The sequence below is a fragment of the Artibeus jamaicensis genome, unplaced genomic scaffold (assembly GCF_021234435.1).
Source record: "Artibeus jamaicensis isolate MK-2021 breed Jamaican fruit bat unplaced genomic scaffold, CSHL_Jam_final contig_444, whole genome shotgun sequence".
NCBI classification, from domain to species: domain Eukaryota; kingdom Metazoa; phylum Chordata; class Mammalia; order Chiroptera; family Phyllostomidae; genus Artibeus; species Artibeus jamaicensis.
The window spans coordinates 7700053-7714887 of record NW_026521831.1 but is presented as its reverse complement, the minus strand read 5'-3'; the positions used below and the strand labels follow the sequence as shown (position 1 = coordinate 7714887).

At 56.8% G+C, this 14835-nt stretch overlaps 1 protein-coding gene across 1 annotated transcript in view; it reads right to left on the bottom strand.

Moving 5' to 3' along the window:
- The window catches only part of ASB2 (ankyrin repeat and SOCS box containing 2), a 38314-nt gene that overhangs the window by 3815 nt on the left and 19664 nt on the right, over positions 1-14835 (bottom strand). The window contains exons 4-8 of the mRNA XM_053666026.1: positions 14282-14448; positions 13305-13460; positions 11029-11274; positions 7985-8156; positions 708-1272 (exon numbers count right to left, since the gene is read on the bottom strand). Coding sequence (XP_053522001.1) covers positions 708-1272; positions 7985-8156; positions 11029-11274; positions 13305-13460; positions 14282-14448 — 1306 coding nt within the window. The remainder of the gene's footprint in view (positions 1-707; positions 1273-7984; positions 8157-11028; positions 11275-13304; positions 13461-14281; positions 14449-14835) is intronic.

The window sequence follows — 14835 nt, the reverse complement described above, 5'->3', positions numbered from 1 at the left end:
TGACTTTTTATTTTTAAAGAATTTTGCATTTATTTTTAAAGAGGGGAAAGGAGAGACCAAGAGAGGGAGAGAAACATCAGTTGGTTGCTTCTTGCACGCCCCCAACTGGGGACCTGGCCCACAACCCAGCCCTGTGCGGGAGACCTCTCAGTTGGCAGGCGGGAGCTCAATCCACTGAGTCACACCAGCTGGGACAAGTTCTGACTTCTGCAGTCACCACTGTGGACAGGTGCTCTGATTTTTTGCATCTCACCCGAGACCAGCCTGCTCTCACCTCCATCCCAATCTTGGTCATTCAGTCTTCCATCCCAGGCACAGGTTTGCCAGGAGGAGCACGGGGCGGGGGCCAGGGGCAGTGATAAATCCCTTGCGTTTGCAGAGTTCCCTACTGGTACCCTGCTCCACTGTTCCTTCCTTAAATTCTCCAAGACAGCAAACCAAGAAAAAGGATTTCATGTTCTTGTGAACCCTACGTTTTGCTACCTCTAATGCATGCTAACCCCCAGGCTCCGCTGCCACCAAAGTGTGCCAACTTCTAGTCTATACGCGCTCCAAAGCACACAAACGACTAGACCGCACTCCCTCCAAGGCATATGAACTGCCATGCCTCAGAAGTTCAGCCCACGTAGTCTACACAGCCTCCGAAGCAAGCTGCCCTGGCCAAACTCCCTAGGCGCCCACACCCCCTAGGCACTCACGCCCCCTACCTGGACCACACTGGGCGCCTTGTCTCCCGCAAGCGCATCCCTGAACCTGTTGGAGGGTGGAGGGGCGGGCGGGTGCGGGCCGTTGCCATACAGGCAGGAGAAGCAGGGCTCGCCGTTGCAGCCGAGGTCCATGAGGAACTTGAGCAGCGACAGATACTTCATGGCGAACATGATGGTAGCGGGGAAGGAGGTAGGGTGCGTGGCGATGTAGGCGTCGATGTTGGCTCCGTGGTCCAACAGCAGCTGCATGATGCGCAGGGAGCCGTGGCGGATGGCCACGAGCAGGGGGCTGATGAGGTCGCGGTTGGGGTCGGCGCCGGCCAGCAGCAGCAGTTCGGTGGCGTATGCGTTGTTGTTGACCACCGCGAAGTAGAGCACGGAGCTGCGACGGTCCTCGTAGAGGCGCGCGCGCTCGGGCGCCAGCGGCGCGTTCACGTCGAAGCGCGCGCCCAGCAGCATCTCCAGCACCTCGTCGTTATTGCGCTCGGCGGCCAGGTGCAGCGGGCTGATGCCGCTCCTGCGCACGCGCGTGCGGCTGGTCACTGGCAGCAGCATCTGCACGATCCTGCGAGGTGGGGCGGGCAGGCACAAGTCACTGAGCGGCTGGCACAGCGGGGCCAGCCCTCCAGCAGGGGGTGCTGAGGAGCCAGGCTCGACCACTCACAGCTACTGTATAGGGAGGTACGGGCTCACAGACAGGGGGCGCGGAGGACCCGGCCATTCTTCACAGTTACTACCTTGGGGAGGGTGGGAATGCGGCTATACCTACTTCACAGATAAGGAAACTGAGGCTCAGAGAGCTTCAAACCTTCCCAAAGTCTCACAGCTAGGTAGCGGTGGAGCTGGGTAACCATGAAGTCGCCTCCCCTGTCCTGTCTCAATGCCTCTTATGCTGAAGCCTGTGTAGAGCCTCTCCCAGGCTCTCGGTGCTGCCTGTGGCCTGCAGTGGGCTGGTCAGGCCCCGCTGAGGCTGCAGGTCCCTGGCTCTACTCTCCTGTTGAAGCAGGCACTGCTCTCGGTGTGCAACCTGCATTAACCTGTTATGCCTAAGAACCCTGTGAGGTGGGTACGAGTACTATCCTCCTTTACAGATGAGGAAACAAGCCCAGAGAGGGTATGGGACTTGCCCAGGGACACACAGCCAGTAAGTGATGGAGTCAGGATTTGCACCCAGGTGGTCTGATTCCCCCTGGAGGCAGGGCCCGACTCTTAAGCCCCGCCTTACGTCTTGCGTAGCAGTCAGGGTGGCAGCAGATTTGTCACAGGGCTTTGTTTTCTTCCCAATGCCTCAACTGGCCTGGCCCCACCTGACCTTCTCTGCAGCCCTGTGGAGTGGCCAGAGCAGGTCCATGGCGCTCTTCTAACTGACGTGGCTCAGGGGAATGAAGTGACTGATCGAAGATTTTTAAGCAGTTCTGGGGTCTTGACCCCAGGACTCTTGACCCCTTCTTTGTTGTCTTCCCCTGGGCCCCAGCCACCTGCAGGAACAAGCTCCTGTCACGATTCCATACCCTAATCCACCTAATCCCTGATGACAGGTGACCTCATGGCTCCATGTGGTCTCCAAGGAGGTGGCCGTGGCCCTGGCCAGCTGGTGCCACCAGGCCTGTTCCCACGCCCCTCTGCCTCCTGGCACGCTGACGTCCCGCTTCCTGGAGATCTAGTGCCAGCAACCTCCCGCTAGGATCTCAGTGGAAAATGTTGTTATTGTTAGTAACGCCGTGTTTGCCTAAAATCTGCATCTAAAACCTCAAAAGGAAATTCTCACACAGGGGGGCTAATTGCCTACTAATTTCTATTTGTGCAGGCACAGGGGGCCTGACCTTGCTCTGTAGAGGTGCTGGTCAAAGGCAGGGCTGGGGGCTCACCCTGGACTGAGGCCATTGGCAACAAATGCTCGCTAACAGCCGTAACCTGCGCAAGCTCAGGGGGAAAACAGCAGGAGGGTCTGCCCGGGGCCGCCAGCCAGATGGGGCTGGTATCTTGGCAGGTCACAGCTGGTCTCAGATGCCCCCCTGCCGAAGGGAGGGGGAGTGGCAGAAATGTGGGGACGTGACTGGACACAGCCTAGGTTCCCGGAAGCACTTTCTTAGCCTCGCAGCCACACCATCTCACTGCTGCTCACTCCTGCAGGACTTTGCCCATCAGCAGATAAATGTGTAATGCTGGCCAGGGTCGGGAGGTCAGTGTGTCCAGCCACCCATTTCACAGAGGGCGGCTCCGAGACCCGGGTGTGGGGTGGGAATGAGAGTGAGGTCGGACAGGAGGTGATGGCAGAGCCAGGCCAGAATGTAGGCGTCCAGCACGCCCAGGGCCAGGCCTTTCCATGATGCCCCTGACACCAGGAATGCCCAATGCTGGTGGCCTTGCTAATACCCATCCACGCCATCACCTCCCTCCCCTGGCCCACCTGCTGGCTGGAGGACAGGCTGGGGCCTTCCCACGTCTCCCGCGGGCAGGACCTGGGACCACAGAGTGCTTACTGCTCAAAGTGCTCCTTACAAAGAGGAACAAAGGGCCGTTGCCTGATAGAACCCTCAGTGTCTAAGAGGCTCCGTTCCCTGCCCTTCCTCCTTTGCCCAGCTGGCGGGGGGGTGTGGCAGGGGGCACACCTACCAGCTCAGGCCCAAGACCAGAGCAGACCCAGTGCAGGGCTGTTTCAAGGGGTCCCTGAGCAGCTGCTTAGCCGGTGACCTTGGACCCCCGTCCCGATAACTAGGCCCCTGACCTGTTCTTGGGACCTGCCAGTAACCGAACCCCACTTTCTTTGCTCCAGGTGCTGACTCCCACCAGGATTCTTGTGGCACCAAGGCTGCTGCCCAGCCACGCTGCCCATCTGGCCTGAAGCCCAGGCCAGCAGCAGGGGACAGAGCAGAGAGCTTTGAGCCCAAGAACATTGTCGTTAGCATGTGGGGGATCCACCTGGGGCAGTGGCCCCAGGTAACCCCACCAGCTCTGCTCCTCAGCGCTGGGCCATCCCATGTCACTGAACCTCTGTAAGTTACACCTACAACAGAGGGGTAACACAATAACAGTGAGGATGAGGATGAGGATGATAGCTGCTCTTCCTGGGCCCCCTTCCTGTTGTTGTGAGTACCTTCCCCTCCTCAGCGATCATCACCATAGTAACTCTGAGTGTTCACTGCATTCCGGGCACCGTCCAAGTGCTTTACTCGTTTACCGTGTTTAATCCTGGAGCAGACTCTCTGGGCTAAGCACTTTATCTCATCTACTGTTCACAACAACCCAGCAGGGTGGGATGGTCCTGCCCAGGTTACAAAATGCAATTTAATGACACTTTCACTGAGGCTGCTTTTGAAGACAAAAATGAGATCTTACGCGTTAAGCTGAGCTGCACATAGTAGGCACTCAATAAATGGCGGCCGTTGGTCTCTTGGCCACCAGGGTGAATGTAGCACCCTGCCTGCTACTCCAGATGTGGAGGCGTTCTGTGTCACAGACCGGGTCACGGCAGTGTGACCTTTGTCAGCATTCAGTGTAAATCTGACTGTGAGCTAGACTTTCACAAGGGAACCGGCCGCCCACAGACAGCTCTGCTGCCAATACCACTGAGCTGCACTGTGTCAGCCTGCTGTGTGTGTGTGAGTGTGTGTGAGTGTGTGTGTTTGCTGGGGGAGGATTATCTCTTCTCTGAGTCCGTGTGACGCTCACGCCGGAGCCAGCAGAGCCGCCCCGCTGGTGCAGCATCTGCCCCAGGGTGATCCCAAGGACACACAGGGACTCCCGCAGGGTCTGCGGCTTCTCTGGGAGAGGCCGGGAACTGGATTTGGGGCGGGTCCCCCTTGAAGGAGGAGGGGCACTCAGCGTGGAGCCTGCTGAGGGTTCAAACTGCTGGTTCTCCTACCAGGTGACTCGGAATCGCTCAGGGAGTCACTAAAAATGCAGAGGCCTGGGCCCTGCTGTCTGGGGCCCTGATGGCTGTGCAGGCAACCCACGTGCCTCCTCATTTCCCCCAGAAGACACAGGCAGCCCAGAAACTTCCTGCAGGGGACCGGGCTGGGGAAAGTGGCCCAGGCTCCAAGCCTCAGTGTCCCTTTCAGTTAAAGGGGACACTAACTTGCCTGTCAATGTGCTTTGTAAATTGCATTTTAATTAAATGGGCTACACGTTCTCTATTCTGCCATTTTCCAGAAAGAGTTGTAAGAGGCTTGCAAGGATAGTATACATTAGAAGTAAAAGAGAAAGAATATTTAAGAACGACTGGGTCGAAAGAGAGGCCCAACATTTGTGCCTGTGTTATGCGTCAGCTGTGAAATAGACTCGAAGAGACTGCCTCTCTCCTGAGTGGCACGAATTGTGTGTGTGGACGCCTTTTAGGAATGATGCCGCCCCGCCCACAGCCCCGGCTGCAGCCCCCTCTGCTTGCACTGGAAGCTCAGCGGGCACGCAAGGCCGGAGCTGCTGGTATTGCAGAGACGCCAGGGGTGCCCAGGTGTAGTAGCCATGGCTGAGAACCCTGGTTTGATGACATTCTACATTCAAGGGAAACTTGGGGCATCTGTCCTTGTCTAACACAGTTTCTTCATAAATCTGTCTTTGGTTCTAAGCTTTAGTTTCTCAAGGTGCCTTTGCTGAGCTGTAAATTTAAAAAGGCAAACCTGTGCTTCGGAGGTGACCGAGACTTTGATGTCTGCGGGGCTTCTTTCTCAGCCACACCTGAATGTCACACACTCCAGTTAAGTGTGCCAAAGAGATGGTACCAACAGGTGAACGTGGAGACCAGCTGCTGAGCGTCACTTTCCAGGCTGTGGGATGTCCCGTCCAACCCCTGAGCAGCCTGTGGGAGGTTGGCGTAGACAGAGCCTGTAATGCCACAGGCGAGGGAGTGGGTGAAGGGCTCACCTGGCCATGGGCCCTGCCCGGTGGCAGAAGCTGCTGGGAGCCCGACTGGAACCCTTTGTTGGACAGGCCTCAAAAAGTGGCCTGGTCCCTGTCAGCCTTGGGGGACAACGGAAAGCGGGGCCTGGGGCTGGAGGGTAAAGAATAAGCAGGGAAATGTCTCTGGGAGGCAGCATGAACCCACAGGAGACTCTGGGGGAACTCAGACCAGTCCCAGCAGTGGATCCTGCAAGGGCCGGCCTTGCTCCCTCATCCTCAGGAGCACCACCCAGTGCTCCTTCAAACTCCCACTGACCTGCTGGGGCCAGGCATCTGGGTGTGACTGAAGGGGGCCCAGCGACAGGCCCAGCTCTCTGGCAAAGCCACTTCTCTTCTCTGGCCTCAGTTCCCTCCTCTGCAAAGTCAGAGGTTGGAGTAATCCCCCTGAAAGCATGAGTGAGCTGAATCTGGTTGGCTCAGGGTTTTTTTTTTTCCGAAGGTAGAGATTGGTTCCCTTCTTCTCTGGAGATGCTGGCTCAGGGGCTCTGGGACATGTCATTCAAGGCATAGCCCAGAGTGACGGGGCTGGACAGGCAAATATGGGGAGATGGGGAGCCAGCGGGTTTCCAAGGGCCAGCCCCTTTTCTCTTTTTCACTCTCTGGATCTCTCTGGGGTCAGGCTCAAGATAAACCCTGTTTGCTGACTGATGCTGGATCTTTCTGGAACTGAAGACAAAGATGCCTGACTCACTTTTTCCCTGGCTTCACTGGGAAAGGATGAGGTGTACTCTCCCTGCGTAAGAGAGGCAGAATGCAGACCCTCTGAGCCCCTCCTCTCTGGTGGGCACTCTGCTGGGTGCTGACTTCCCCTTCATATCTCACCAGTCCCCACGACAGCCCCTGCAGCCCCAGGTGTGACTACCTCCCATTTTACAGAAGAGGATGCTGAGGCTCAGAAAGGTTAAGCAACATGCCGAGTGGCCTCAGCAGGAATTCAAGTCCAGATCTGTCTGCCTTGCAGCCTGCTGTGTGGTCCAAAGACAAGCGGGGTTTCCTTCCTGTACCCATTGGGTGTGGGGTGTGGAGGGGCATCTTTGCTTGGCCACTTGTGCCGCCGGCCTGCAGAGCAGGGCGGGGGGCTGCTTGCGTCACCCCTGCACTCTCTGGGACGCTGCTCTCACCCCCAGAGCCCCCTGCCTTAGCAAAGAGAGCCGGCAGCCCCACCACGCAGCCGCCTGCGTCCCCCTCTTCTCCCTGCCGAGGGCAGGGCTGTGCCTCCCGAAGTGTGCCGTTTGGGGTACACAAGAAGGGATTTTAGGTGAAGAGGTTTTTATTCATTGTAAATTGGTAACTTGAACAATTTAATAGTGTGACAAATGTTTCCTTTTGAGAATAAATTCATTCTAGTTTTTTTTAAAAGTCTTTAAAGGAAAATACTAAGCAATGAGACTATAGCTGTCTCAAATCAGGGGGGGAGCCTATGAATGGTCAAAGCTGGGGAAACACTGGTCACGTGGAAATTCCTGGGCCCTGTGCATTCTTGATGAGCAGCCGGAGCTCCCCTGGACGAGTGCTCCCCGGCCCCTCCAGCTAGTGGCGGTGAGGGTGGAAGTTTAACAAGTGGCAGGGCGGGAGGGGGTGGTGAGGGAGGGGCATGATCTGTAGCCTGCACCAATTTCTGTGGTGTAAATTCTCCCACCACGGCCAACTGCAGGCTGTCCGTGAGAACAATCAGCTTAGAAGAGCTGCTACGGACTAGCTCTGCCTCTGCTTCCAGCCAGGACCACTGCGGAACGCCCGCCTGTCCGGTTGTGAATTTGTGCGCATGCGTACATGTGCACAAAGGAACGCTCACCCGTCAGGTCGTGAATTTGTACACGTGCGCATGTGTCTCCCCTCCCATAGGAACACTCCTTTCCCTCAATTTGCTCAGGGGACCTGCACTTAGTAAGCGCTCAGTAAGGGCTAGCAATTATCCCTCGTGCTGTTTTTATCATCGCAGGCCTCCCTGCATGCTTGCTAATTGCCTGAGAGGTTACCTTTGCATCCCCATCAGAAATGCCCACTAGTCCAGATTCCTGCCGTCTGCAAGCTGTGTGACTTTGAGCAAGTCACTTGACCTCTCTGTGTTTGACCCTCTTCATTTGAAAAACGGAGATAACAGTGACTACCTCAGTAGGTTTGTTTAAAAAGTCATTAAAAATGGAGCCATCAAAATGATCGAATCAGTTAACAACAGAAGGTGGCGGTCGGTGCCATGCGTTTGCTTGGTCATTATTGTTCTTGTCACTGCAGGCATCGGCGCTGGCTTGCTAATGGCTGGGTTTCCACTGCGGGTGCCCTCCTCTCTGACCTGAGCCTCCCTCGTCCTATGGGAGGGACATTCGCCGCCCCACCCCCACCCCAGGGTGGGCGGGCAGTGGTGGCCCCCGGCTGACCTGTAGTTGCCCTTCTTGGAGGCAATGTGCAGCGGCAGCAGGCCGTCCTTGTTGGCCTTGTTGGCGTCGGCGCCCTGCGACAGCAGGAACTCCACCACCGACTCGTGCTCGTTCTTGCAGGCCTCGTAGAGGGCCGACGCGCTGTCGCTGGCCTGCGTGTTGATCTCTGCGCCTGGAGAAGAAGAGACGGTGATCAGGGTGGTCCCCGTCCCTGAAGAAATGTCCGTGCTGGGCTGCTGTAACTGCTGTGCCGTGACACTCTGGATCCTGAGAAAGGAGGGCCCACCTGGAGGACCCCCCCCCTTCCATGACACCGAGACCCTGGGGCCTGCCAGCCTGGGCAGAGGCCTTTGGGTTGCACAAAGCTGCCCCGATGATGCTGCACTTTCTGCGCACTTACTATTTGCCAGACTATGTTTTACTCGTGTTGTTTCTTTGAGCCCACGATGTAAGCCCATGGGACCAGCACTGCTCTGGTCTCTGTGTCACAGAGCACAGGAAACCTGCGCCACTTGCCCACGGCCACCCAGCTCATAAGTGAAGGGCCTGAATGTGAATCCAGACAGTCTGACGGCGGAGGCCTCGCTCCTCACCCTCAGTCCAGGTGGAAAGACCCAGGCCCTGCCACGCATAAGGCCCTCACAGCTCTTCGAGTGCAGAGCCCTGCCACCATTTCCAAGACTAAGAGAGGGATGGCTTCCTGCCCCCTCTGAACACAATGCTGCACTAGACAGACAGGCAAGGTGGCCGGGCCCAGGACGGTCGTCTCCCACATCTCCTCCGTCTCCAGGCAGCAAGGCAGAGGACCAGCCTGCACTCGCTGCCCCTGACTGCCCGCCCGTCGCCCCTGGCTCTGGGAGGAAGCAGGGCTGAGACAGCAGTGGAAGGTCAGGAAGGGCTGCCATCGAAAGCGTGTCTTAGTCATGGCCTGTCACTCTTGGGGCACTCTGCCTATCTCAGGCATTCTGGTCATTTTTGATTCCTGATGACTGATTTCTGGTCTAGTGGGCTGGGCACAGACTTTGGTGACTGACAAGGACCTGCTGAAGCTGCTGTTTCCTGGCTCACAACCCCCGGTGGCCGTGCGCAGCCTGTAGGGGCCCCATTTCCTCCCCTGATGACTGGGAACAATCATACCTACTATGTGGGGTAACTGCAAGAGCTAAGTAAATACCTGCTACAGACCGGATGTGGCCATCCCCCAGCCACGTGCATGTGCTGAAACCTAACCCTCAGTGTGGCCTTGTCAGGAGCTGGGGCCTCTGGGAGCTGATTTGGTCATGAGGCTGGAGTCCCCATGAGTGGGACTTGTATCCTAACCAAAGGGACAATAGAGAGTCTCTTCCTTACCCAACATGTGAGGACACGGCAAGATGACGCTTGTCTAGGAGCTAGGAAGTAGGCCCTCAGCAGACACTGAATCTGCCAGCACCTTGACCTTGGACTTCCAGCCTCTGGAACCGTGAGGAATAAGCTCCTGCTCTCTACAAGCCAGCCAGTCTGTGGTGTCCCGTTAGAGCAGCCCAGACTGCACCAATGTCCTGCACAGGGCCGTACTTGAGGATGGAGGGGTCTGGGCACAGGGTCAGGTCCAGGCCCCCCGACCTCTGAGGGAGAGTCGGCTCTGACCGACCACAGCCGCCCTCGCAGCCAGGCTTCCTGGAAGCCTGGAATCCGCTAGCACAGCCGATTGCTCACACGGGAAAAATATTTGGGTTTGAAAGTGGACTCAGCCCATAAAGGGAGCAGACCTGGACCCCGAGTGCCAGCAGGAGAGCCCGGCAGATGTGCGGAGTTCGCCTGGTCCCCAGCCATCAAGCACCCGGCCCTTTGCCCGGGCGCCTTGCCGGGCTCCCAGGACCCTGCCTGTGCCCCTTGGCTCTCGAGCTGGTCCATCCAGCTTCAGGCCTGGCTGTAAGGAAGTGCCTCGGGCCTATTCCCCTCACCGCTCAGGCCCAGGCTAAGTGGACACTGATCTGACCAAAGTCCCACAAAGGCCATTCTTGAGGTCCGGGTGGTGGCAGAGTGCACAGAACATGCAGTTCAGGGTCAGATGGACCTGGTGAGAATCCAGGCTCTGACTGTGACCCATCGTTTAACCTCTGAACCTCAGTCTTCTCGTCTACTAGAGGGGATGCGGTCACTGTCTACCCCATACGGCTGTGGAGAAAACCATGTCGGCCTAGTCTGTGTTCATCCGTAGCATAGTGTCTGGCACATAGTAGGTCTTCAGCAAATTATTCCAACTCTGTCCCTGGGTCTGCCTTACCTCTGGCCTGTCTGTTACTAGAGAGAGAGAGGGTCCTCTCCCACAGAGAGAGAAAAGAAATCAAAGGTGTTCTTGGGGGGAGATTAGAATATAATGTTCTTTACCCCGAAGAACATCTGCCATTCTCAGGGGCTTCCGCTCCTGGGACACCATAAGGCAATATTGTTTTACTTCCTCTGTTAAGTGGATACAAATTTTTTTTACAGGCAAAGAGTACAAAGGCCTGAGTTCAAATCCCAGCTCTGCCATTAATTTGCTGTGTGTCTTGGAACAAATCACTTTCCCATCCTGGTCCTTGGTTTCATCGATGATAAAGTGAGGAAGTGATCTGGATGTTGTCTGAGGTCCCTGCTGGCCCTGAAGTAGGACGCGGTGGAAAGGATAGTTGGGGTGTCAGGAGACCGGGAGTCTGGCTGGTTCTACCACTAATTTCCTGTGTGACTATAGAAAACTCGCTCTCCCTTTCTGGGCCTCAGACTCCTCATTTCTAAAACAAGGATGGCAGGTTAGATTAGAGATTGCAAATGTGTGGCAGATGTTCCACTCCCCACCCCCAAGTCTGTGCCCAATTTCAGGCAGCACCGCTGGATCTCAAGTGTCTCCCGCTGAGCCTGGACACAGCCCCAGAATCCTCCTCACCACTCCAGGAAGCTACTCAGTCACAGTGCGGCCATGCGGGGTCACCTAAACTTGCCTTCCCTGAGAGCTGATTGCTGAGGTCCTTCCCAGCTGTACCCCTAGGGGACTGCATGACTCAGGGACCCTTGGCACTCACCGTGCTTGGCCAGGAACCTCAGGGCCTCCATCTGCCCACTCTGGGCGGCCACAAAGAAGGGGGTGATGCCGTAGGTGTTCTTGGATTCCACCTTGGCGCCTCCACCCACCAGGATCTCCATGACCTCCAGGTCATTGCGGGCAACAGACTCATGCAGAGCCGTCCAGCCACGGTTGCAGCGATGGTTGGTGTCTGCCTTGTATTGCACCAGGATCCTTACCGCCTCCACATTCTTGCGCTCACAGGCTGTGCCAGGGAGAAGCAGGATGGTCAGCAGGGCCCCTGGCAGGACCTGGCCAGCCAAGCCTTCACTCATTTGTCCATCCACTCATTCACTCATTGGCTCATTGGCCATTCATTCGGGAACTGTCCACCGACTCTGCACTAAGTTTCTGTCCCTGCACAGGATATACAACTAAAAGTAACAGCAACACTAACAAGCAATGACGTTTGTTGACATGCGCATAGTATTGGTTATGTGCTGGGCACTCTGTTCTAAACACTTCACATGATTAACTAATTTAATTCTCCCATCCTTAAAATATGCTGCTATTACCTCTTTTCACAGATGAGGAAAATGAAGCACAGAGAGGTTAAGTGACTTGTCTGAGTCATGCAGACAGTAAGTGGCAGAACTGGGATTCAAACCCAGGTTGTTGGATCTAGAAAGATCTCTGTCCTGGAACATTCCAGGATGCCCTGAACTCATATCCCCTTCCAGTGTCACCTGCTTCAGTCCTCTGTCACAGACAGAAGAGGAGGAGGACAGTGTCATATTCCTGCTCGAAACCCCTCCTCAAAGGCGGCTCACTTAATCCGGGCTAAACTTTACCTTCTGCAGACAGTTTAAGTCTCCCTCAACCTGCCTGAACCTCCCTTTGGAGCCTCCTCTCTCTCTAGACCCCAAATGTACTCTTGGCTCCGGTCGGAGTTATCACCAGGGAGCCTGCGCACTTGTCCAAATCCACTACCCCTGGAAGCTTCTCCAGGTCAGCCAGGGGGCTGCTGAGAAGAAGTGGGGGCTGCCTGCATCGTGTTCCAAACAGGACCCCGGGCAAACTCCCCGAATCTCCAAGCCTTGGTTCCCTCGCCTGTAAAGCAGAGATAACAAGACCTTCCCAAGAAGATGCTGTGGGAAGAACAAGTGAGGTAGGGCATGGAAAGTTCCAGCATGGTGCTTAGCATACAGCTGGAGCTCGTCCAGGACCAAGGCCCAGGCTTCTGCTGTGAATCACCCAACATCCTAGGAGCTCTCTCTGGGACAGCTGAGGCTCCAGAGGATGGCTCTGGTGGCTGGGCGGACTGGGGTCCCGGGGGAGACACTTCCACCACAGGTCTGCAGCGGACCCGGCCACCATTTCCCCAGGGTGGGCTGCCTACTGAGTGCTCCAGGTGCTGGATACCAGACCCGTGGGAAGTCAGGGATTTCTGCAGTCTTTCCCAGTGTGGAGGCCGTCTCCCTTGTGCAAGACCCGCGGCTGACTGTTTAAGCATGGCGGCACGGATCGGATGCTTTGTCGGGTAGGAGTTCAGAGCATGGGGCTGGCGCCCTGCTCCCTGAATTTAAACCCCAGTCTGCCCAGTCTGGGTGTGCTCCTGGGAACCTCACTGCAGGTCGCCGCGCCTTTGGCCCGCATCTGTGACGTGGGCATGTTAGCAGTGCCCACCTCCTACAAGGATGAATGAAAGGATAGTGCCCGGCATATAGTGAGCACTCCGTCCATGCCAGCTGCTGTGATTATTCAGGTTTCCACTCTGGGCACTTGTTAGAGTACCCGACGTCCTTGGGTGATGTGTTGGTTCAGCCAGGAGTGTGTGGTTTTCTTAAACGTCCTGGATGAACAAATTCTCTCTCATACCTCTTTGTCTTTGCTTAGGCTCTTCCCCTGCTTGTCCAGGGTCAGCTCAGGCACACCCTCCTGTGGCGCCCTTCCCCCATGTCAGGGCCCCCGCCTGCGCTCCCAGGTGCTTCGAGGCATGCTCTGCCCTGCCCTTAGGTGCCCCCTGGACTGGGGGAGCAACGGGTGTGGACGATTCCTTTCCACCAGGAGCCCTCAGCACACCCACCGATCATTCCCAGCCCACGGAGGACTTGGGAACTGTTGGCTGAATATGTGCCCGAAGGAAAGATTCAGTTACCTGGATTGTACATCCGAAAGAGGCTGCCCCTTCGAAGAAGCCCCAGGGGTAGGGGGTTATTCACCTCAGGAGTAATGCTCCCAAGGGCCCACCTAGTTTGCAGACGCCTCCTCAGGGAAGCCTCCCAGGAAACTCACCTTTGTAGAGTGGTGTTTCTCGGGACTTATTGGCGATGTCGGGCTCGGCCCCCGCCTGGAGCAGGAACTGGAGGCAGTCCAGGTGTCCCCTGCAGGTTGCCAGGTAAAGAGCCGTCTCCTCCTGCAGGGTGCGCTGGTCGATTGTCGCTGGGTATGCTGGGGAGGGCGGCCCACTGCGTTAGTGAAGGAGGGAGGTACCTGCCTCTCCCCGATCCACCCTGCACCCCACACCAGGTGTTCCTAATTTCCTCCCAATGCCAAGGACAAACTTGGGTGGCATCTGCCTAAATTTACTACCCAGACTGCCTATGTCATCTTGGCCCTGGACTCAGTAGCTTTCACAGGGCTGTTTCAGCTTCCTGGTCATATGCATCCAGCTCAGAGGCCACCTCCCCTGGGAAGCCTTCCCTGGTTGGGCCTCCTCCTTCTGGGAGTTCCCCTGTCTTTCCCTCACATTCCCACCAGCCACTGCTGGGAGCTCAGTCTCATGCAGCTGTTTCTGCCCTGGAGTGTGGCGGGCTGTCCGAGGTCTGTGCCGCTGCAGGCAGGACCCACCCACATCTGGCTTATGGGGGGAAGCGAGGCTCAGAGAGGAGGCATGATTTGCCCAGGGTCCCGCAGCTGTGGGGGATGGTCTTGGCTAGCACAGGTACAGCTGCATTTTTTCCACACCGATTCAGTCCCTGGAACATTCTAGAACAAGCTGGCAGGTGCTCTCCCCAAAGTCAACCTTCCTTCAGTGCTTTTCTGGGAATTAGGCCTGCAGAGATTGGGTGGGTTGTGGAAGGTTTTGCAGTGGGGCCACAAGTCATTTTCCCTCTGCCGGCCTGGTGACTTCAGCTCTGCTACAGAAGCAGAACCATGCATTGGCCCCTCACCCAGGTTGGGGGCCAAAGAGCATGAATCTCTAGGAGGGAGGAGCCTGGGCCCTTGAGTCCTGCTCCCACCTCTGGCTGCACCCAGAGCGGCTGCCTCACCTCGATGCAGGGCCTTCAGGCAGCTCAGCTGGCCATAGTAGGCCGCCTCGTGCAGGGGCAGCCAGCCCTCCTTGTTGGGCTCGGAGAGATTCTTCCCCACCTTGATCAGAGCCTTCAAGGCCTCTTCATCATCTTCTTTGATGGCCTTTAGCACAGGGTCCACGGGCCTGTGGAAACAACGGTGGCCAGTCCTCAGGACCCGGCAGGGCAGGGGCTGGGCCAGGCAGCCTCCCTCCCAGTGGGAACACAGGGCCTGCTGGTGGGCAGGAGTGGAGTTAGCTGCAGAGTTCACTCTGTCCTGCTTGTCCCTGCTGGTCTGGGCCAGGTGCCCAGCCCCCAGTGGCCAGTATCCTCAGCAATACAGAGAATAATCCTTACTAACCCATTGCGTGTGCCCTGGGAACTGGGCCCTGACCTTGGCCCTCTCCTTGGCTCCTCCAGGTCTCAGCTCCATCATGGCTTTCTTGGCCTGCCTGCCCAGGTCTGTCTGCCCCTGTCTCCAGTCACGAGTCCTCATGTAACCGCTGGCCTTCACAGCTTTGACCACGGTCTGT